We start from the raw sequence: 21,781 nt of genomic DNA on the forward strand, positions 1-21,781 counted from the left end.
GACGAGGAGCAAATGTAATTACTTACCGATTCTCGTAGTTGTATCAGGAAGGTGATCACCCTTGTCAATCAATAGTTCTCCGTGTCGAATAGTCCGACTGAAGATCTCGCGTATTATATCCTGTGCACTTTGTGACCAGTCTGAGTTCAAATAAAGAACGAAAATTGAAAATCAGATTGTCACTTTTAGTGAATGCGTTAACTGATCGGCTTTGATCCCAGTTGGAGGATCACCAAGAGTACTCGCAAGCACAATCGGGAGCTCGAATGACAGATGTCGATCCTAAATATCTCGATCTTAAGATAAGACGCTAGTCTGCCGCATGGATCTATGAATCTAGCAACGCGGGCCAAACCAGTGTGCTGCTGCTGCCCGATTATTGAGATCGTGTCACAGAAACTCTACGAGTCGTACTTCTGCAACATGACGAGTCTTGACTCCGCCATTAAGAAACGATGGCGATGATTAGTTGTGGCTCGCCAAAAAAGTTTGGCTTTTGCGGCTTTTAACGTCGAGAATTTTCCATCTTTCGAACGTATCCTGCACTAAAGGATTGGCATCAGTCGGCTAGTTCATTGTATTAATGAATCGATCGGCTGGTGCTAGACTCCACATTTTCGTTGTGCAAGGTCTAACTGTATGATAATTAAGTATTAGAAGACTGAGAAACGCTTTGTATATGATTCAAATATGCTCATTGTTGGGCAGTCAACAATCTATTCAAATTACAGCATGCTATAAACACCAGCGATATCCCTACGTGTCAATCACTAGACAGTCAGTAACAGCAACATATTGGATAATAGAAGTAATGTTTTATTACTCAAATTGTATGGCATCAGGATTCTTATATGTGGACAGCAATTTCTTTTATGTTACATCAAATCGCAGTCCACGATATCTTCAAATAAAATTTGCTTTATGGCTACCATTGTAGCGCTAATTGGCAAGTGGGTCCATTGTGAGAGTCTCGCGATCCCTAACTGCACTTCACCGGTCTCAATCGTATATTCCAGCCTTTTGTTATGCATGGGTTGAGCATGAAGAAATAAATTGACTGTTGTGTTCAATCAGTATAGCTTTCCCGCACTGATGTGCTACAAATTGGGGCCATGGTAAACATAGACCTTACGCCTTTTACATGTAGCATGCTATGCATTGTATAGACTATCTTCCAATTTGTTGAGAATGTTCTACTCAAGCTGCCTGTTCGTTACTTCGTACATGAAGAAACCCTAACCGGAAGCAAACATCAGGCACCAACGAGCAGATCGATAAATTAGCCCAGTAGGTAATATCATAGTAAACGCGAAGTATCATCGAGTGTTCAATCTGGAGAACGGTACACAAGAAAGTACCTTAAATTCTGCACATTAATCACTATAGCCAACAAAGCCAACCACGCATATGAGTCGAGTCGAATAACTGTCGAGAACCACACGGCTGAAAGTCATAATGTACAGTTCATCCCTCTTTTCACTATCTCAATGCTTAATCTTTCAAAGTGATCATTTCTTTAAGTTTAGTGTAAGCAATTCCGCTTCGCGGAGTCACAAAGTATAGAGATAAGTGAAAATTCCATATGCCCGAGTACCTACGAACTCGAACGGCGGACCCTGGTTCCTAAAGCATCATCGACCTCGAATTCTCTTGCAATTTCTGATTCTTGAATCTTGGGAGGGCGGACTGCCATAGCTTCGAAACGCTTAATCAAAGAATCGGCCACAGTAACTTCTGTGACAAATGTAAACAGAAGTGGCTGTTGCGCTACTTAGTTTTCCCTATAACTACTGTACTTCTGGGTTCCCCTAAAAGTGGTTGCAGAACCTCAGTAATCATCTATTCAATTGTTGAATGTTGACAATCCAAAATTAGTCGATAGTTCCCTTTTATATCTACAACTAACTACTGCCGATTCCAAACAAACTACATCCGCGGCTTCCCCGTTAGGTTTGTAACTGACTGGGTTGAACCTAACCCTTAACAGCTTTACGTCCCGCTCGAATGAACATCCACCGGTCGCACCTTAGCTGCAGACAATAGTGCGAAGATAGAAGTTATTTACTGTATTACCGACTGGTCTTTACGTTGTGTAATGGCATCAGACATGCTCTACTACTCAAGCTTTTTTCTTTTCCTTGCATATATTATTATGATGGTGGATAGTTCAGATGCTTTCTTAGATCCAGTAGACAGGAATAGGACTGTTACCGCCATAACTACATTTGATAACTTTATGAGCGCGTCACCTCTTGACTTTGAATTGAGGTTGTGGCAAATGTTCGATTCGCAGGATATAGCTATTACAAAGGCTAGAGCTTCGGGCAGGGTTGACATAGGTACTGATAGTATGCTGGAGAATGAAGGCTTGTTATTGTTTAATGAAGTACAGCATATAGACGGCAATTTCAATATTATGAGGATATTCGGCAACAACACGTCGACGTTTACAACAAGGTCGCTGCGTAGGAGACTTGCACTCGCAAGATTTCAGTTTTTTACGTCCAGCTATGCTTTAGGAAGAGAGTTTGTCCAATATATATCGACAGAAAGACCTTATAGGCTCCAAATGCCTGTTGGCATGCATTCCTTGGGATGGGAAATAAGCAGGAATGTCTTCTGTGTAATTAAGATTTACTATGACAATTCTTTTACGGACTTGAATTATGCATCCGGGCTGCTTATTTCGGACGGATACAGGAACATCGACTTTGAGAGTGTGTATATAAAATGCCGTGAGGAGGACCCCAAGAAGAAATCGTTTGAGGATATCCAGGTGGATGAAGTAGTAGAATTACTGTGATGAGTACTTGCTGACTGGTCTGTGTTGTTTGCTCTCTGTGGATCTATTGTTAGTGAGCTGGGGCCATGGTATAAAGGAGCAGAGACTCCGGCAGTGTATATTTTAGAAATAAACTATAATCATTCTCATCCATGGTTCAAAAGACTGTGCGGATGACGCGCATTCCATTTAATTATTTGATTTGTGGTGTCCGAGTCACTACCACATCAGAGATAATAGCTGAAGTGGACCAAATAAATCTCGAAGGGATTTGATCACTGCAAGAACGGACTGTTCCCAGATAATGCGGGCGATGCAAACAGGTCACAGAAGCAATCGAGGAAGCAGGTCGATGTGTTTCCACGAGAGCAAGACGGGACACTTTAGTGAGCACCATATGGACCACGGATTGTCCAAGTTCCTGTCATGACTAACATGACAACAGCATGTGAGAATCAAAGAACTTTATTCAGTTCCGGAATACAGAAGTTGCCTGGTTTCCATTCACAGTTCAAGACATACAAATAGCCAACATCAGTGATCAGCGGGGACATTCAAGATTCGGTACTCAGCACAATCAGTACAATGAGTTTTTTATCTGCTCATCAAAACAGAACGATGGTTATAACTGTTATAGTGCTAGTCTCACACAACTGGCGTTACATCATACCCGACGCGGTGAGCCACTGCTACTTTGTGACTTGTAATCAGGTCCACATCTACCGAATTATACAAATTTGTAACATCCAAGACTACAATTCATAGCGGGTAACGTGCATAATGTACAACAATGACAATGACGGAAGTGGTTATACAATAGGCAAGATATCACATGAGGACAGCGCGAACCATGAAACTTCAACGCACGTACATAAAAGACAACGCAATCAAACAATGCAGATGCTCATGGATCCTTAGACGTCAATAGCAGCCGCCGTCATATACGAAACACGGGCATCAGTGGATAGGACTTCCGCAGCAAATCGTACAGTAAATAATACATAGGAAGAAGATAATAAATCCAAACCAGTAGCAACGAAAGCAACACCTACACAATGCAGCTTCAACTTCTAAATCATTTCATCACGCAATTAACGGCTGCAAGCCTGAGCATCGCTCTTATTACTCCGTACGTAGCTAACGACTATACGCCGGAGCATCGTTCTTCACAGATTCCCAAACATCATTGACGACATCGAGGATCTCGTCAGGCAATGCACCCTCAGAGAGCGACAATAAGTTCTCTTTAACCTGCTGAATCTTAGATGCGCCAATGATGATGGCGTCACCGTCGGATAGCTCAGAATGGTGTTTCAACCAGCGCAGTGCAATGGAGTTATTGGAGATTCCGTATTTAGCACCGACTTTCTCAATGCTTTCAACAGCATCAAAAAATGATTCCTTAAAGTATCGCTCTCGTAAGCGTCGCCCTTGTCGAGTATTCGGGTCAAACCGAGATCCCAGACCCGGTTCATGGCCGCGGCGTACGTTGGAAAAAAATCCGACCGCCAGCGGGCTGATGCATCAATTAGGACCCAGTTCAAAAAATAAATAAAGCGCAATTTTAGCTCCATTCGCGCAACCAAACATACCTGAATGCAAAGAAATTGATGTTGTTCTTCTTCAGGACCGGAAATAGTTCAGACTCATTGAGTCGAGAAACCAAATTATAGAGTCCCTGATAGACTGTTGGCGTAACCCAGTCATTCTCTTTGGCGTTTTTAACAAATATCTCGACTTCTTGGGCAGTAAAATTGGAGAGTCCGAACCTTTCGAACTTCCCATTCTTGTAAAGGTCATCCATTGCTTTGTGAGTATCCTTGAATGGTGTGGCACGGTCTGGACAGTGTAAATAGAGCGTCCTTACTTTTGAAACTTTCAATCTCTTAAACTGTTCCTCGACTGACAAATAGATCGACTCCGGCGTATGTGAGTTAGCTTGAAACGAGCGGACTTTCGTATCGATAAGAAATTGATGTTTGTCAACCTCTAGGATCCCGAGGAATGTTTCAGATTCACCTTGAAAGCCGCCGGGATAAACGAAAGCAGTATCGACAACATTGTGTCCGCGCTCTTTGAACGTATCAAGGAACTCCTTCGCGAGTGGTACCGAGGGAATGCGACCGTGCTCACCGAAGCCTGCGGTGCCCAGAATGACATCGACAGGCATGGCGCAAGCAACGCGCTGCTGGCGAAAATACTCTGTTAATTCTTACAGATGTAGACTAGAAAAGGACAGATGGCTCTGTCATGAAGAATTGGCTGTAGATTGGCATTCACGGCGCGGGATAGGTGTGGCTACCAATACTGACAATGACAAGGGTTCGGGAAGCGGGTCGCTGTGGGCGCGCAAAGCGGAGGCCATATTTCGGCGATATTACCCTAAACGGAGATACGCGACTCCAAATTTTCACAACTTCTTGGCACTCCACGGTTACTAGCAATTCGAAATACTTCCTATTTTTGCCTTTAACTATTTTAGATCACGGAATCCCATATGTCGAAATTCTTTATATTGGAAGCATTCCGTTGTTTAAGTCTTGAATGGTGGGCACTGAAGTTTATTTACTGCAGTGTTAGTATATCAACCACGTATCCGAAGACGTGTAGACTTTGTATCAAGCGGTGGTCATTTTATATCGCCCTTAACCATTATATAGGCACTTAGTGTTAGTCGGCCACCTTAGTAACGACGAGGATGTAACTGGCACTGCAGATCATCTTGTTCGCAAAATAAGGGGTTTGGTGGCCGTCTAATACAAGTGCAGATCATCTTGCAATCTAAGCTCGACCCGTCTTTGGGTTAGGGGTTTAATTAGCTTCCGCGGTGCCCAATCCTCTGAGGTGTGTCCGATAAGAAGCCGGCGGCGTATTGGCTGCCAATAGAAGGATAAGGATCTTCGAACCATAGATAATGAGCAACCATCTGCATACTACTATACCCAGTTTTACACTTTTACTTGCGGTCATGACTGCGGCTGGACTACATACTGCTTATCGTAAGGCCAATTCTTGATTGTCAAACGAGGCGTACTGCATGCGAGAATAAACTCTTTTGCAATTTGCATCTATCTATCATATTTAGATCAATATTTTTTGACCGATACAATCCGTCTACTCTGCTCGTCCGATGCCACTTTGGCAACAATTGAGCGAATATCATTACTCTGCGTCTGCCGTATGGTTTCCAGCCACTGCAATATATCACGGAAGCTAGATTGTTTCCGTCGCAGGACCACTATGAATGCCGCATATCCTAGTCTTAGGACGATTAGTACAGTCACATTCTGATTCCAATTTATTAATGCGTACCCATGCACTTCGTCAGCACTGACATTACTTCCGTGACGCCTTGCATTTGACAGTACGCAACGTATAACATCCGCAATGGTATCTGGAATCATTCAGATGTCAGTATTTCAGTCGATAATCTCCACTAATTCTAAGTGGAACGATACCTTTCATGCAGACCCATGAGAGTCTCGGCCCGAGCTTTGATAACTGTCGCACATAATTGGCGTATCTCATAGCGACATCAATGAAAGTTCGCTGAATGTTAATTAGTATTGTTTTGCGCGAGTTCAGGACAGAGTCGCCATATAGTCTACTAAAAAGGATTGGTATATGACTCCACAAAATATTAGCATCATTGTAGATACACATAACATCACTGACTCACAGCAACATCCTCTTCATAAAACTCTCGCTCGGTCGATAGCTATACTCTATAGTTTGAATTCCGGAAATATCTAGAGGACTTTAGAGCTAAACTGAATTATGTACGAGATGAAAGATCTACCTTGATCTGGATTTTTTAACAGGTCGCGCTTGACATTCAATGTAGTAGTATGGATAGTAAGCCCACAATATGGAAATTCGGAAGTTCCAGTCAAAACTGGAACATGCAGATGCGGCATGTTTAGATCAAAATTTGTCAGTGACTTTGCAGGATTGATAGTTGCTCCATATTCCGGGTACCCTATGCAAAAGTTTAGCGCAATGAATGAATACCATCTCGCGCTACGTGACAACTGACCATTTAACATACGTCGAAAAAATGTCACAGCCTTGTCTTTATCGAGGGTGATATACAAGAAGTCATCGGTCAGGCGCAATAATAGGCTGTCTTTCTTGTCTGATGTGAATGCCAACTTCTCAAGTTCCAGTTGTGAATACAGTAGGTTGCACAGGAACGTCGACACGACTGATCCTTGAGGGATGCCTTTCTTTTGTTTATAGAATTTTCTGCCAATCTAATTTCATCAGTTTCGGCTAATTAGAGTCATATTGGTAGGAATCACCTGCACAATATGGCCTGCAATATGTTCAACCAGCAATCTCAGTAGTTCTTGTCGTTCGTAAAAGGTCACTTTAGCGCCGTCAATGAATATTTTGTTCTCGAAATTCTTTGCTGTACGCTTCACAAACAGAGAAAAATCTGAGTTCTCCATTGGATCATATTCAAGCTCTAACGGATCGTCCAGTGGACCAGGGTAGGCCGCCGATATAAATCTCTTGAAAACATCATTGTTCTTCATGGAAACCGTAATAAACTGACGTATTCTGTATTCATTCAGGCGAAAAAAATTCTTTGCCGCACGGTACGCTTGTACAGGTGGAATAGAATCGAAGCAGGACTGAATATCAACTTTCACAAAATATAACTTACGTCTAGAATTATGGACGTCAGCGACGCTACCGGGGTTTGTAATTCATATCCAGACATACCCAAGTAAACCTTGGTCTTTCAGTGACTTTTGAAAGGCTAACAACTTAGGAAGTGCGTATGTTGTGCCCAGTATCGCAGAACCAAGAGCCTCTTTATTTACTGACTGTAATTTATAAGCACGGGGAGTAACCCACAAACGCACAACCTTACATGTTCGTATTGTAATACTTGAAGGACAGGCTTCATTGCTTGATTGATGCTTTTTGACATTTTTGGGATCGCGATATTTCCCAAGACGGCCTGGGAAGCTTTTTAGCAATTTCAGACGCATGATCCTTTCGACACAACTGTACCTTTCGCAAACCGGCTTTATTAAGACGCATAATAAGACGGACACCAGTAGCTTTCGGCAACAGTCGAATACCGGCAAATCCAAGTTTTCTTGTTTTACACTCCGCGATTGTTTTGAGTAGTTTCTGCACCGAGGTCAGTTTCCGCTTGCAACTGATGGACACTGCCCTACCATTGGAATCTCATCAAACATTGTAGATATAATTTGATTCAGTGCGGGCTGGGAAAGCCGATGCCAAACGTCATGCCGAAAATAGACCAGCCGATTGCGGGTCGTAGCACTATCTGTCACAAAGAAATTGCCACGGACGATCGACGGGATGAGGCTGTCAAACAACCAGTAAACAAACTCACAGAGAATAAGTGACCGCTTATTATATTCACCCAAAGGCATCTTCGCGCAATCGTATTTTCCAAGCCATGTTATCTCGCGAAGGCTTATGCCTTGAATTAAGCCATGCATTGTCATTTTCTCATACCGTCCAAGTGAAATATACGTGTCGATATCTGCTGATGTTAATCCTGCATTCAACACCCAGTCCAAAATCAATTACTGACGTCGCAGAATTATATTCCAGTTTGTTCTAGACCCAAATGTCTTTGCTGGTAACAGTTTTTTGACGACAGATTTCACAAAAGCTGCTACTTGGTTATATCTGGTCGTGTTGTGCAAGAAATTCGTGCTCTCATGCATTCCACAGCTGCCCTCCTCCTCCACGTTAGACGATATCTCTGTAGCCGACTGCTCTTTGGGGAATAATGGTGAATCTTTTGACGGACAGTAATATTGGATCAATATACCGTATGGGCATTTCTCCTGTCTGCGTTGTATCTGCCGAAACAGCTCGAATGGACTCCCTTTCAAAGCTTTCGGTAGAGGCTTTTTCCGTTCCAAATCATCTGACTCAACGTTCGGATCGAGTAGTCCCCTCTTTGGTAAATCTTGTCCATATGCTGCCATATCGAATATATTCTTCAGGCCATATAGCTTGCGAAAGACGTACTTAAGCGCACTCTTCGTGTGCGCTGTATTCGTGTTATCGCAGTATCGTCCGAGACAGTCTGTCTTACATTAGCACCAGATACATATATATATATATATGAAATCATCTTACTTTGTGGATACAATCCAAATGTCACGTGTCCACTTGACTTGAGACGGGGATTTGTGTAAAGCATCTGATTGCGATAAATCACAATTCTGTTGATCCTAGCTCTGGAGAGCAGAGTGAGTATGAGTTGTCGCTTTTTTAGTACTTCATATACGCACAGATGACTGGGCTCATGCTCTAGAGCTTTGCTACCATTTGTACTGAGAGTCGGGCCATCTACCTTGCGTTTTTTGGTTTGCCATCGGTCCTTCTGCTGTTTGATGTCATATATCGGGAACCCTTATAACTGCAAGTTAGATACCTTATCTATCAACAAGAAAGATGGGTACTGACCGACAGCCTGATAATAGGATTGGTTTCCAAATTCAAAAAAGACACAGGTACTTGAGAGCAGGAAAATTATGGCACTCTCTCCAAGTCTATAGGCCCAGCATTAGATTGCGCCATAAAGAAATGAAGAAGTAGATCCATTACCTCTCAAGCAATAATTGCCATTCTGCAGCACACAGGGCCATGTAATGACTACTTGCATACTCCTGAACGATGCTGGTTAATGCCGTTGTGCCTTCTGTATTGTTCTGCGCTCACATTAGCCAATATTATCGCACCTAAACATCGGAAGTAGCCATGCCTTTGAAAATCCCAATGTAATTATATTTTGTGACTTTCCGCGCCTCGACTTGGAAAGAAGTTCCGCTACAACCATATCTAGGACCTTAACGTATGCCATTAGTAAATACCACTTAGTAATTGTGGACCGCCCTTCATTTTTACCTCCTTGATCTTCCGTGAAGACGGCGTTATAGTCACTCCACCAGCACGAAAGCGGCTGGCGGCACGAAGCGCTGCTTCACCGTGGATGGCAACGACTGTGGTCTTCAGAACTAGTACATATTTTTCCGGATCATCTGGTAGCAGCAGGACTTCATCACTAACGTATTGCTGCAGAAAATCGTGCAGTGAGTATATTTTTGAAAATGTCTTCCTCAAAACATCTAGGCCTCCATGACCATTTTGAAACTTCTCTAGGTCGTCACGACTTTTCCTTTTAGGCATTGCTGATTATTTTCTGCGCATTAATGGTCGCTGACAACGCGTCAGCCGACGCGACTGGCTTTGTGTGGCACGCGCGACAACTCAGGAACACAGAGAGGGGCAGGTATTTAAGCCGCAGCGTCTTCGCAGCACAAAAGACGCGGAGAGCCGCATAGCAAATTGATAGAGGCTATTTCCGTCGATTCTTTCGCGTTCTTCTGCTTCTGGCATTGTCTACATGGATTGTATACAATTAACGTTTAATAACACATATATTACTGCAATCAGCCCAATCTTTATATAATGGCAATGACTACAACAGAGAGCGAAGAGCCTACTATGATGTCCTGGTCTTCGGGACTCTATGCATTGGGAGCGGTGATATTCAATATGGATCTGCGCTATGTGCTGGTTGCAGATATCCCAATCAACCAATCATATGGGTAAATGATATCTATTCACACTATTTTGGAGCTGATAATTAAACGTCATTGTAGCGGACAATTACAGTTTTTGACAATCCTCGGTTTGTGACAAGAAAATCTCAGTAATGGCAAAGTCTAACAAGCATCTTAACCAGGCGTCATTGCAAGCTATATTACGGTCACGATCGGACTTTTAGCAAATATTGTTGGGTCGCCATCTCTGCTGCGAGTAAAAAATATACTACTACTTCTGTCTGCTCCCGCAGAAGTCTTGATTAGCATTCTTTATGGAAGTATTTCGGCGGTAAGTACAATTACACACAAGATAATAGTCCGACATCTGCTAAACTTTCTCGAATCAGTTCAATAGGGAATTGTTGGTACCAAAGACGGTAACATTCTCCCTGCCGCCTCAAATTGACTTTGGATTACACGGGGCGCCAGCTATTTTGTTGCTCATCGACTTCCTATATTTTTCACCAAACTGGACAGCCTCGCCCCTTACGGTCTTGGCTTTGTACTCCTCCGCAGGTGTCGGATATTGGTATGACAACGCATAATTAACTCGTTCGAGACATGCTAACATGAATGAATAGGATGTGGGTCCATAAAACATATTCCATAAATAGCTACTTCCCCTACCCGGTACGCAACATCATGCTGCCCAAGAATTCGTACATGAACAGCTAACCATAATTTTTTCGTCAGCTTTTTGAAATCGTCACTACCGAACAGCGTGCGTTGATCTTTGCAGTATCCATCAGCATTCTCTACGGCGTCTTTTTTGGGCTGAGAAAATTGCACTCAGTGCTGAATAAGGCTCAAGTGGTGAAAACGGAGAAGACAGCCTAGTTCGCTTGTAAAATATCGGCCTTTCCCGATGCATCCATGCGCACAGGCATAGAGACATCATAGTATTAGAATTATGAGCTATTGATTGCTGGATCATTGTATATATATTCGGCGATGTGAGTCATCCAAATTCAGTCAGACTATGCATCCATCGTTAGAGTTGCATTATAATAAGACAATATAACGATTCTATGGCGCTTCAGATGGATGCAATCTCTTCCAAACGCTCAATGACTTGTCTACGATATCCCGAGAGTTTCAGATCTGCCTCTGCAGTTTCGCGTGGTATGCCATTGCAGAACAGTGGGATATGCAGGTCCGCTAGCTCAAGGCTCATCGACTTCACAAGAGAAGTACACGCATCGTGAACTTTCCTATCATACTCCTTCAACTCTCTGCATTCGTCCTCAATAGCTTGTTGCTAGGCATCTGTTAGACCAACTCTCGATAGCAATCGAACGCTACGAACCTCGGAAGGTGTTTCCGACGTATCACCACCAACTAGAGAGAGCATACTCTGCAGTTTTAACCGTCCTTCTCGTCGTTTCTTGTGTTTCTCAATGATGGCAACCCGTCCAGCATACCTAAATTTGTATTAATATTGCGCATTCTATCACATACACTACATATTTATCCTTACCATTGGCATTCATGATCCTCTTGATGTTTTCTCATTCTTCGTAGTCTATACACTGCGTTGACATCACCAGCAACTACGGTATCAATATATTCTATCGCATCCTCGAGCGTCGTAATAGTCGAAGGATCAACATGACTCTGACTCTGCGAAGACGAAGCGTGAATACGATCTGGGGCAGATGATGATCTACTAGAATTCGAAACGGGATCAGATCCTGCAGGTTTCAATGTCGTCAAAGTATTTGCCAGATCGTCACCCATCTATAGCTTCCAAGCCACTAAGACAGGCATATGCCCGATACTGATACAAAGTATAATAAACCTGTCGAGGCGCAATATGTCGCTGAGGTATGTCTCTGGCTGTAAGCAATGGGGTAGCCTTACAGGTAAAGCCATCACAGCTAATTAGAGTTTACTCATGAAATGTTCGCGCTATCGCGACAAACATGCCTCTGCCCATCGACTGACTAGCGGCTGGGCATCGTAGAGTCCTTTCGCTCGCGTTCATGCATTTGTTTCGAGCAGACCGATTTTGATATGCTTATTGGTATTTGTGGTCCTTCTCATTCTGGTAAGAATGAAGTCGCCCGGTATTTAATCATTCAAGGTTTTACGCGTCTTTATGTTCGATCAACCCATAGTGCAAAATCACATCTGCCGCCTGATGAAGTAGCAGTGAAGCATAACGGAATCACAAATAGCTTACCTACAACTGGGAAGGGACAGCAGGCAGGCGACATTGGATCGCCAGACAATGACACAAATTCCGATTCGTCAGAACTCAGTGCGCCGCAATCAAGAGCTGTTGAACAACTTTTCCACCAGGGAGATACATTGGGACGAGAAGCATCTATAAAAGATGCGGGCGATATGTCGTACAACAAGAGCGATGTTCCCGGATCGTCATATGTGGTGTTCGATTCAGTCGCGGACCTGTTGGATTTCGTAACGAAACGATGGCGCGACAAATTTGTTACCACCAATATTCATACTGTGGAGACAGTGGAAGTGCTTTCGCCCAGGCCTTTTTTCTTGCTTATAGCAGTGCAGTCGCCAACAATGGTTAGATATGACCGATATAAAAGCAAGCGAAGACTGTAAGTCGCGTTCCTAACCTTGTTTGGTGTGGATCGAATCTAATCTGAATATAGTCTGGGAGAAAAAGCCATGTCCCTGGATGCCTTTACGAAAATATCCGACTATGATCTTTACGCAAGTCCAAATGCCTTGGCGCCTTTGATGTATAAGTCACGGCTTCAAATTCTCAACGCTACTCAGTCAATTGAATTATTATATGTAAAATTGTCGAATTTAAATTTGTGCGATGAGTTACGGCTTCGTCCTTCGTGGGATGCTTATTTTATGGAATTGGCCAACCTTGCTGCCAGACGGAGCAATTGTATGAAAAGACGCGTCGGATGTGTATTGGTTAGAGGCAAACGCGTAATAGCGACAGGCTATAATGGAACCCCGCGAGGGATCAAAAACTGCAACGAAGGAGGATGTATGCGCTGTAACTCCGGTGGAACAGATGGAAGCAATCTGGGAACCTGCCTATGTTTACACGCAGAAGAAAACGCTCTTATGGAATCTGGCAGAGAGAGAATTGCGGACGAATCTGTTCTTTATTGCAACACATGTCCATGCTTGACTTGCAGCATAAAGATCGTCCAGATGGGTCTGAAAGAAGTTGTGTATTCACGTTCCTACAGCATGGATGACAAGTCATCTAATGTGTTAAAAGAAGGTGGCGTTACTTTGAGGCAGTATTCGCCTCCTGAAGAAGGCGTTGTCTTAATTTAGACGGGTTAGATATAAAAGTGACCATTTTCGTTGAATGATAAGCACTACATTTGTAGTAAGATAGGAGAAGATTTCATTTCCTTCAAAATGACTGGATTTTGTGCCATGCCTGTCTTTGCCTTGAAGAGAACGATGGCTGCTACTTACTCATGCTTGGCAGGTTACTTCGGAATGCGGACACTGATGTGTCAAGCATATTCCGCCATATATGCCTTCTCAGCAATGATTTAGCAATAGCTATAGATATCTGGAAGTTCAATCATCGTAACTGATCAGGAACACCAAATTCGCAAATGCTAGGTCGCTGATAGGTATATTTTCCAAATTTTATTACTTTCAAGACTGGCACGGACTGGAACGGGCCTGGACCCTCCTGCATGTGTATGGCTGCGATAACCATACTTCGCAGATTGGCTCCGCCCACCAGATGAGTACGCGCAGAATAATCTCGAGTTCAATGATTTCTGCTGAAACACTATGTGGAGAATTATGGGAGTGTGATTATCTATTTGTGACAGTAACGCTTTACCATCTGCTAGTGGTGCCAATCCTATGATCTCTATAATGGCGACTGCTCATGTTATTGCGGGGAATATCGTGGAGAGACTGGAAGCGAAGAAAACGTGTGCAGGGCTGTAGTTATTAATGATTTCCTGACTTTTGGATAAGTATGATTGGGCGAATCACTATGATTAGAACACGCTGCCATTGTAAAATGTAACCGAATACAGATAAAAAGACAGTAAAACACATCAATATGATGATAGGTACACAGTAATTAGAGCTGAAAACTTATGAAAGCACAGAATTATTTCTGAACTGCTGAACTTCTCATTTATTCACTTTGCGTCTATGCATTGCACCCTTACGGTCTCTGATTGTACCGTCTGTCCTTTCGGACTGGAAATTGTAGACCGAGGTAACGATATACGGATTGAAGTTGGAGTAACTGGCGTACTGGCTTTGCTACCAAGTATTTTAGAACGCAGATGTTTGATGACCTTCATGCTACTGGTACCCTCCTTTATGACATTCTCTGGTTCCTCTTGCCGAGCAACAAACACTAGGTCTTTTATATGAGAGCACTTGCAATTAATAAGCTTATGCTTGTGGCACATACGAGTATATCCCATCGATCCATGTTTGTCTGACTCTAAAGCACAAATATTAAGAACATTATCAGCCGGGATCCAAATAAACGAACTCACCAATTGCGGTGACTAATTCCACGGCATGATATCTCCGAATTGAAACCTCTTCGGCCGCAAATGCGACTAAGGATTCGTCAGACCACCTAGACAGCTGATAATCCTTCTTCAAAACTCTAATAAACCGCAGCATCAACTCGATGTCCGAATACGACAGGTTGTTCTCATCCGCCTTCCTTTTGACCAAGCTGAGAAGCTGTATATCATGTATCATGTCCGAATACTCTTCCATATTGTCTTGCGTGCGCCACACATCCTCGAAAAATCTACCAAGTGCTGTGGCCGAGGAACTAGAGGTCGTAGAAATGTCATAGGGGCTTTCTAGTAATGGACAGGAAGACAAGTATGATCTGACGTGATCTTCAGTAACAACTTTTGGTATTTGCTGAAGTGCTTTAAATGTCAGTGGTGTCATATTCTTTCTGACAGATCTACTGTTGAATACAGATGACATTTTGCTGCGAAGAGAACTGTGACGATGCGGTCCCCTGCGAAAAGAAAATAATGATGATCCACCCATCTTAAATTGCATCAAGAAAGATTGTGGCTAATAATATATGCAAACCTGGCAAATGACAGATGCAGGTACTGTAAAATGAGTTGAGAAACAGCGTTTGCAATCGAACTGATATACTTCTTCAAAATCGGCCGGTGAGATTTATGTTGCTGGCACTGTTGAAATCTGATCTGCAATCTCGAGTTTGACATAAGAAAACAACGCAGACTTATTAACAAGGACCAGATGCTATAGTTATTCTGTTAATAATCACTCTGTTACGTGCTGTAAGCCTAAATTGATTGAAAAGATGTGACCCACCACTCAATTATTGTCTGCGGTCGCGGTCGTTGCGTGAAAGTCACGACTAATCTTACAACCAGCTGAGCCGCACTTTCCAGATGCTATTTCATTGCGGGTAGACCAAGTCCAAAAGGTTTGATTCTATCACATTAGTTTTTGACCATTTATGATGCAAGCAAACGGAGAACACCAGAACAACAATGATCTAATGGACATTGAAGCCAATCCAGACAATGCGTTGGAATACATGAAGGTAATACCCTTGATTAACCTTGCAGTGAAATCTCGACTCAGTAAGCCCTAGGCGTTCACATCTGCGCAAGCTACACGGACGGAAATACATCATGAGTTTGAAAGGTATGGATTTATAGTTGTAATAGAAACAGAAGCATGGCTAATTGCTGGCAACCAGTGCGATCAATGACTATGCCAACGGAATGTACGTGTCAGTGTGTCGAATTCGCTCATCATATTAATGTTTTATGATTAACATTTCAATGAGCAGTATATCAATAGAAGAAATTCAACAGGTTATTCGAATATCACAGGAAGGTTTCCAAGATGTGTCAAGCGACATTGTCAGGCAAGAGCGGTTACTGAATTTAATCGGTCAAACAAATCTATCAAACATAATAAGACAAGTGCAAAATCTAGAGAAAGAAAACTTAGAAGTCGTAAGTTCTGGCATACCGTCGTGGAATATGCAATCACTAACAGGATGTAGACGGTGAAGCTGCTCTCGAGCCGACTACAAGCTGCCCAGAGACCAGAAATTTCATATCAGGCAGAGACCGAAGACTTCACAAGGTATATCATAACGAATCAGTTTGTCCTTGTAGCGAAGAGTTCTAACATCAAGTGAGATAAAGACGGCAGCAACTAATAGAAGCAATCAACGAGGTCATGGAGGAAGCGAGGGCGGAGATGTTGGATATATGAGACACTGTCTATTCGGAATGGTCTTATTGTACATATTAAAGCAGAGTATATAGCTAGGGAAGTGCTACTTATTGTATCTATGAAGGAATCTCACAATAACAGTAGTGCGCTCTGCCATTTTTCTTTGTCATCGCGCCGTCATCAACCTCTTGGGGACTGTTTTAGCTGCGCTTGGATGATTTGATCAATTCAGGATGTACTCAGTGTATAAAAGTGCCGTTGAGTCAATGCCAATTCTAAATGCTTAATTGTTAAATATGTACATACCCCGCGCTAATTCTGATAGCAGTAACGAGACCGACCGTATATACTTATACCATTTCCGTCGGGGCCAGTCCCCTAATCAGCAGACGACAGTTGGCTAAGGCGAGCCGAGCCCCGGGGTTTCAGTTGGAGGCGAGGAGACTATAAATTGAACTCTAGAACATAAATTGAACTCTAAATGTTACAGCGCCATCGGTCTATCGCGGACATTCACAAGCAGTATAAAAACTACATCGAAGTAATGAGCACGCGAATCTAGAATAAATACATCCCAATCCCTCGCCGTTCTTGTCACTCGAGATTTCCCAAATAGCCATTCTGTACCGCGGCGTCATCAGCTCTGGCAATTGTCCTTAAAGCTCGGTTTATTTGGGCGATTGAGAGTTACAGCTAGGATGAATGGCCGTAGATGTATGCTTGCGTCGTGTCAACTACTTTGTACAGCAACGCGCACAAACAGGGCATTGTTTCTTCATGACATTATTTACAGAAGTAGCAGGCGATATAGTAGTCATCCAATGGCTGAGGAGTTATTGCATCAGAGACCGAAAGTTACGTTGAACACGATAAGGAGTTTATACAAGAAGAATATCCCAATAGCAGTACGTTGCGTCTAATGTCCTTGCAATACATTACTTAATGCTGACAAGGTTATAGTCACTCACGGCACATGACTTTCCATCAGGAATAGTCGCCGACCGAGCAGGCGTGGATCTCGTTCTCGTCGGAGACTCGCTAGCCATGGTGGCTCTAGGTTATGATGTAAGTTCTACACGATTACAGAAAATGAAGGCACTACTAACACCGTCGTAGAACACAAATCAGCTCACCATGGATGTAAGAAATTGAAACTCAATTCTGCTGTCTACAGTTTCTAACGGCTCTAGGAAATGGTGTTTCACTGTCGTGCTGTGGCGCGAGGCTCCAAAGCGCCATTTCTTGTTGCGGATCTACCTTTTGGCACGTATGAAGTATCGCCGGAACAGGCGCTTGAAAGCTCAATACGCCTTATACGTGAGGCTAATATGGAGGGAGTCAAATTGGAGGGTGGCATTGAAATGGCTGCCACTGTCAAGAAGATCACAACTGCTGGAATCCCTGTACTCGGTCATATTGGTCTTACACCGCAGCGCAGCGCATCATTAGGTGGATTCAGAGTGCAAGCTAGGACAGTTATTGGGGCGCGGAAATTACTGCGTTCAGCGCAAGCGTTACAAGATGCTGGGTGCTTTGCAATAGTTCTAGAAGCGGTTCCGGCGCCAGTCGCGAAGTTCGTCACACAAGCGCTAACAATACCTACGATTGGCATTGGCGCGGGTAATCAATGTTCTGGTCAGGTTTTGGTGCAGTTGGATATGCTGGGCAGCTTTGATCGGTTTACGCCGAAGTTTGTCAAGAAGTATGCGGACGCTTTTGAAACGAACAGCGGCGCCATCGCCGAATATGTACGTGACGTTAAGCAAAGATCGTTTCCAGCAGAAGAACACTCGTATTCTATGCGTAATGAGGATGATATAAAGAAGCTGGAGGAAATAGATTTCGCAGCAGCAAAGGTATCGAGCAGTGGCATGTAGAGCCAAATACTGAATAGTGGTATTGCATTGTCCTTTTGTAGTTAACATCAATTCTTGGAATCGCATAATAAATTACATTCTGCATTTTGTTTCGCGTGTGCCCACCATACTACTGACAATTTGAAGAACCTACCTACTGCACTTGGTTTGTCGCACTGTGTTGTTAAAGATGAGCCAGCAGATTGCTTGAATTACCCTAACCCTACATCACGGGAGAGTTGTTAATAGTCCATAAATGGTAGATATTATATGTGCTTAGGACATTAAATACTACACTACATGGCACTGACAAATGCCTAAACATTAGAACCTCGGACTCGGCCCGGAGTTGCACTTCCAACAAGCCTTTAAGGTTTCCCGACTGCCGCCAGGCCATATGATTAAATATGTGCAACTACCAACGTGCTTTTTGTCTCCGCCTCCGCTCTCTGTAGACCTTGCATCAGTTAACACATCACAGTAACTCACAATTTGGCAAACCTTTTACAATATCATAATCATTCATTCAGATCCTACGCACGAGTGACAACGCCTTTCACCAGAGACTTTAGCATTTTGCAAGACACATTACAATATAGGGATTAGTTATGAGGTACGTCCCAGTTAACGTAACCGTGTGGAATTTCAGAGACAGCGCTGCGAAGTTCACCACGATTTACTGCTGCATATGTATATTATTTGGAAATAGTACTGACAGACCTGTACTGTAGTTCTCCTAAGCGTCGTATTGAAACGGATGTCATGAAATTGTAAGTGCGATTCAGGTTGTGACAGTAATGGTGCCCTTTTGGCTAATTAATTCAATAGGCTTATGAGCGATTATGAAGTTACGCTTGTAAATGGAAGCATGTACGTACTTGACGCTGTCAAGTTGATATGGAAAGATGTCTGGACATGCTTGGATATAGCTAATTGGTAGTTTAGGCAGGAGTTTTATGTCCGGTTTAAGGGTCCGGAAGAAAGTAGGAGCGAATTTCCAATTATATTTTGTGTATTGTATGACATTAACCATCCATATAGCGCCTTTTCAGAGCGGGTTGTGGAAGGTCCATGTCGAGTTACCGGATCAATACCCGTATAAGTCGCCATCGATCGGATTTATGAACCGCATTTTTCATCCCAATATTGACGAACTGTACGTGCAATCGTGCCATTTTCGTGCTGTATGTGGAGCTTACCTGATACAGGAGTGGATCGGTTTGCTTGGACGTCATCAATCAGACGTGGAGCCCAATGTTCGGTAAGTTTGTTGAGTATATATGTACATCATTGTTGTGCTAGTAGGCTAAAGATGGATGGCAGATATGATCAACATTTTCGAGGTCTTTTTACCTCAGCTGTTGCGCTATCCCAATCCTACAGACCCCCTGAATGGAGAAGCTGCGGCTTTGCTGATGCGTGAACCAAAAGCGTATGAGAACAAAGTCAAGGGTGAGTTGCGTTGGAATCATTTTATGTGTAGGCTTGATCTGACAAGGTATAGATTATGTGAACAAGTACGCTAGCGCCGAGGCCATGGAGAACGACGACGATGAATCTTCAGATGACGAAGAAATGAGTTCAGTCGGGTCGTACGAGTCCGACGAGGAGCCTGCCGGACAGATGGAAGTCTGACTAGTGCGCAAACTTGCATTTTGTCGTACACTAATTGCGAGCCGGAGCGGTATGTTACGGATTTGGCGTACGGATGGGAGTTTCGCAGTTGGTTCTTTTGAGATTCTAGGTTATCTAGTGTAGCAACGATGTTGATGGATTGGGATTCTGTTAATGCCACTACTGTATATATGCATATATTCTTCGGATTATGTGTGGAAGATACCGGAGTTGGATGCGGTAAAGTGCGGCAAACTGGTCAGCAAATTTTTGGCACGGTCAAGTTTCCTCGAAGTTATTTACGTTAAGTATAAAGTAATTAATTGATTACTTCGGTGGCGAACCGGTATGTGGCTGTCGCATTTTTCTGGAGGTTGACGGCGAGCATCAAGAATGCGCCGCTGCGGCATATCGGATTGCACTGTACTTTACTTTTTTTAGGCGTTTTAGGGTAGTATCGTGGATTATTACATGCATTGTTCAGGCGCATGTCGTTTGTATTTGCTTTATTGAGAACTATTGTTATGTGAGGCGTAATATCTCGCTTATACGTGCTACGATGTGCTATGGTAGAAATCTATTTTAATTGGACGGAGAGTAAGGGACGATGTTACACTTAAATTATAGGCGACTAAGACAAAGACATGCATGATTTTCCAGATGAGCAACCAACTTGGGCCGTAGTTAAGCTCACCGTTTTGACAAGGATCAGAGACTTTTGCGATGTCGGAGACAGTGGGTGTTGGCGAAATGCCAACGGTCGCTCTGAGTCTGCACATAATTGGCAATCTCTTTAGTCTATACATAGCTTGTCGGTTGTAGTTTCGGATGAATGCGACTGTTAAACGTTGTGCATCTTCCTGGCCTTCCTAACAATGTGTTCCTATGGATAGTAGGCGGTCTACATAGTAGGACAGCTAAAGGCTACGTGAGGCTTCGCACTTTATCCACCAGGTTCCCTATCTTTTCAGTCTGAGACAGAGAAGTTGATAAACACGCCATTGCGGCAATGTATCTGCTTGTACTCTAATTCTTCAGATGTGCGGCCGGTTGGAGAAGCTCTCAGTAAGTACTCTTCACACAGAATTTTGTTGCGGGACTCGTTTGCGTTCGTACTACTACATGGACTGGCTGAGAATCCTTATGTGGGACGTCAGCTCGTGTTTACCTGGAATGTTGTTGTTTCAAGGTAAAATGCGGCTGCTAGTAGTGCGCTATCTGGAGATTTCTTCCATGTTCGTGGTGCAGTGCGTGCCAGTTAATGGAATGCAAAAGCACTTGCATGTCGAGCAGTCCTATTGTTGGGCCCCAACATCCAGATGATTATTGGTCTACAAAACACGACGAAAACATAGCTAGCCAGAGGCACAGCCGATTAAAAGTTCTCGCGTTATTGAGGCAGAATAACAGTCCCACAGCTTATTGCATGTGCAATCCCGACGCAGCCAGGAACAATGGCAGGTCAGGTAGTACAAGAGTGTCACGAAGCAAGTGGCTAAGCGAACTTTAGTTGAAGTGCGCGGCGAAAAAGGCATCGCAACCAACAGTTGTTCCCCAAGCATCAGTTCCATGCGAAATATTATATATATGTATATGTTTTGTAGAATGATAGTTAATGAATATATATATATTATATATTCCATTATCGTGCACTCGTTGCTGTCAAAATTGCGCCGCCCGTGGAGAAGTTTTAGCTTTGGATGTGGTGGCCCGTGGCGTTGCGCGTGGTCGCCGCG

The 21,781-nt window shown here is 43.3% G+C and overlaps 12 protein-coding genes across 12 annotated transcripts; 6 read left to right on the plus strand and 6 right to left on the minus strand.

Moving 5' to 3' along the window:
* Positions 1-2,032: 2,032 nt before the first annotated feature.
* V1513DRAFT_447376 (uncharacterized protein) lies at positions 2,033-2,931 on the plus strand. The gene has a single exon (XM_066898393.1). It carries the CDS (start codon positions 2,096-2,098, stop codon positions 2,801-2,803), a length of 708 nt encoding a protein of 235 aa, XP_066752708.1. The 5' UTR covers positions 2,033-2,095; the 3' UTR covers positions 2,804-2,931.
* A 988-nt stretch (positions 2,932-3,919) lies between these two features.
* Positions 3,920-4,952, minus strand: V1513DRAFT_381365 (NADP-dependent oxidoreductase domain-containing protein; the record flags this gene model as incomplete). Its single annotated transcript, XM_066895067.1, has 2 exons — positions 3,920-4,298; positions 4,375-4,952. 2 exons carry the CDS (start codon positions 4,950-4,952, stop codon positions 3,920-3,922), a joined length of 957 nt encoding a protein of 318 aa, XP_066752709.1.
* An 881-nt stretch (positions 4,953-5,833) lies between these two features.
* V1513DRAFT_129181 (uncharacterized protein) lies at positions 5,834-6,906 on the minus strand. Its single transcript, XM_066894180.1, has 6 exons — positions 6,831-6,906; positions 6,582-6,761; positions 6,462-6,531; positions 6,241-6,389; positions 6,095-6,176; positions 5,834-6,043 (listed from the first exon to the last, which is right to left on the minus strand). Exons 2-6 carry the CDS (start codon positions 6,697-6,699, stop codon positions 5,869-5,871), a joined length of 594 nt encoding a protein of 197 aa, XP_066752710.1. The 5' UTR covers positions 6,700-6,761; positions 6,831-6,906; the 3' UTR covers positions 5,834-5,868.
* On the minus strand, positions 6,479-8,418 carry V1513DRAFT_129352 (uncharacterized protein). Its single transcript, XM_066894182.1, has 10 exons — positions 8,361-8,418; positions 8,187-8,309; positions 7,975-8,128; positions 7,805-7,927; positions 7,662-7,751; positions 7,511-7,614; positions 7,084-7,453; positions 6,831-7,035; positions 6,582-6,723; positions 6,479-6,531 (listed from the first exon to the last, which is right to left on the minus strand). The coding sequence occupies exons 2-9, from the start codon at positions 8,222-8,224 to the stop codon at positions 6,707-6,709; spliced, it is 1,101 nt and encodes a 366-aa protein (XP_066752711.1). The 5' UTR covers positions 8,225-8,309; positions 8,361-8,418; the 3' UTR covers positions 6,479-6,531; positions 6,582-6,706.
* On the minus strand, positions 8,208-9,372 carry V1513DRAFT_129294 (uncharacterized protein). The gene is made up of 3 exons (XM_066894181.1): positions 9,248-9,372; positions 8,918-9,193; positions 8,208-8,864 (listed from the first exon to the last, which is right to left on the minus strand). The coding sequence occupies exons 2-3, from the start codon at positions 8,979-8,981 to the stop codon at positions 8,353-8,355; spliced, it is 576 nt and encodes a 191-aa protein (XP_066752712.1). The 5' UTR covers positions 8,982-9,193; positions 9,248-9,372; the 3' UTR covers positions 8,208-8,352.
* Positions 9,373-10,099: 727 nt separating this feature from the next.
* On the plus strand, positions 10,100-11,572 carry V1513DRAFT_479932 (FAR-17a/AIG1-like protein-domain-containing protein). The gene is made up of 6 exons (XM_066900316.1): positions 10,100-10,392; positions 10,447-10,475; positions 10,530-10,678; positions 10,737-10,918; positions 10,971-11,019; positions 11,083-11,572. Exons 1-6 carry the CDS (start codon positions 10,253-10,255, stop codon positions 11,224-11,226), a joined length of 693 nt encoding a protein of 230 aa, XP_066752713.1. The 5' UTR covers positions 10,100-10,252; the 3' UTR covers positions 11,227-11,572.
* V1513DRAFT_426057 (uncharacterized protein) lies at positions 11,426-12,126 on the minus strand (the record flags this gene model as incomplete). The annotated part of the gene is made up of 3 exons (XM_066896148.1): positions 11,426-11,647; positions 11,696-11,810; positions 11,867-12,126. 3 exons carry the CDS (start codon positions 12,124-12,126, stop codon positions 11,426-11,428), a joined length of 597 nt encoding a protein of 198 aa, XP_066752714.1.
* V1513DRAFT_129052 (cytidine deaminase-like protein) lies at positions 11,999-14,094 on the plus strand. Its single transcript, XM_066894179.1, has 2 exons — positions 11,999-12,962; positions 13,017-14,094. Exons 1-2 carry the CDS (start codon positions 12,403-12,405, stop codon positions 13,666-13,668), a joined length of 1,212 nt encoding a protein of 403 aa, XP_066752715.1. The 5' UTR covers positions 11,999-12,402; the 3' UTR covers positions 13,669-14,094.
* Positions 14,095-14,190: 96 nt separating this feature from the next.
* On the minus strand, positions 14,191-15,821 carry V1513DRAFT_485623 (uncharacterized protein). Its single transcript, XM_066900480.1, has 2 exons — positions 14,877-15,821; positions 14,191-14,821 (listed from the first exon to the last, which is right to left on the minus strand). Exons 1-2 carry the CDS (start codon positions 15,406-15,408, stop codon positions 14,508-14,510), a joined length of 846 nt encoding a protein of 281 aa, XP_066752716.1. The 5' UTR covers positions 15,409-15,821; the 3' UTR covers positions 14,191-14,507.
* On the plus strand, positions 15,614-17,039 carry V1513DRAFT_447400 (uncharacterized protein). The gene is made up of 7 exons (XM_066898394.1): positions 15,614-15,659; positions 15,756-15,928; positions 15,980-16,032; positions 16,088-16,114; positions 16,181-16,349; positions 16,400-16,482; positions 16,545-17,039. The coding sequence occupies exons 2-7, from the start codon at positions 15,842-15,844 to the stop codon at positions 16,612-16,614; spliced, it is 489 nt and encodes a 162-aa protein (XP_066752717.1). The 5' UTR covers positions 15,614-15,659; positions 15,756-15,841; the 3' UTR covers positions 16,615-17,039.
* Positions 17,040-17,396: 357 nt separating this feature from the next.
* On the plus strand, positions 17,397-18,452 carry V1513DRAFT_381362 (ketopantoate hydroxymethyltransferase; the record flags this gene model as incomplete). Its single annotated transcript, XM_066895066.1, has 4 exons — positions 17,397-17,480; positions 17,536-17,640; positions 17,692-17,715; positions 17,766-18,452. 4 exons carry the CDS (start codon positions 17,397-17,399, stop codon positions 18,450-18,452), a joined length of 900 nt encoding a protein of 299 aa, XP_066752718.1.
* A 482-nt stretch (positions 18,453-18,934) lies between these two features.
* Positions 18,935-20,333, plus strand: V1513DRAFT_129550 (ubiquitin-conjugating enzyme type E2). The gene is made up of 8 exons (XM_066894183.1): positions 18,935-19,044; positions 19,163-19,201; positions 19,260-19,301; positions 19,377-19,414; positions 19,473-19,587; positions 19,640-19,692; positions 19,755-19,883; positions 19,936-20,333. Exons 1-8 carry the CDS (start codon positions 19,040-19,042, stop codon positions 20,064-20,066), a joined length of 552 nt encoding a protein of 183 aa, XP_066752719.1. The 5' UTR covers positions 18,935-19,039; the 3' UTR covers positions 20,067-20,333.
* Positions 20,334-21,781: the final 1,448 nt, after the last annotated feature.

The sequence above is a fragment of the Lipomyces chichibuensis genome, assembly GCF_038497645.1.
Source record: "Lipomyces chichibuensis strain CBS 12929 unplaced genomic scaffold V1513scaffold_23, whole genome shotgun sequence".
Classification (NCBI taxonomy): Eukaryota; Fungi; Ascomycota; class Lipomycetes; order Lipomycetales; family Lipomycetaceae; genus Lipomyces; species Lipomyces chichibuensis.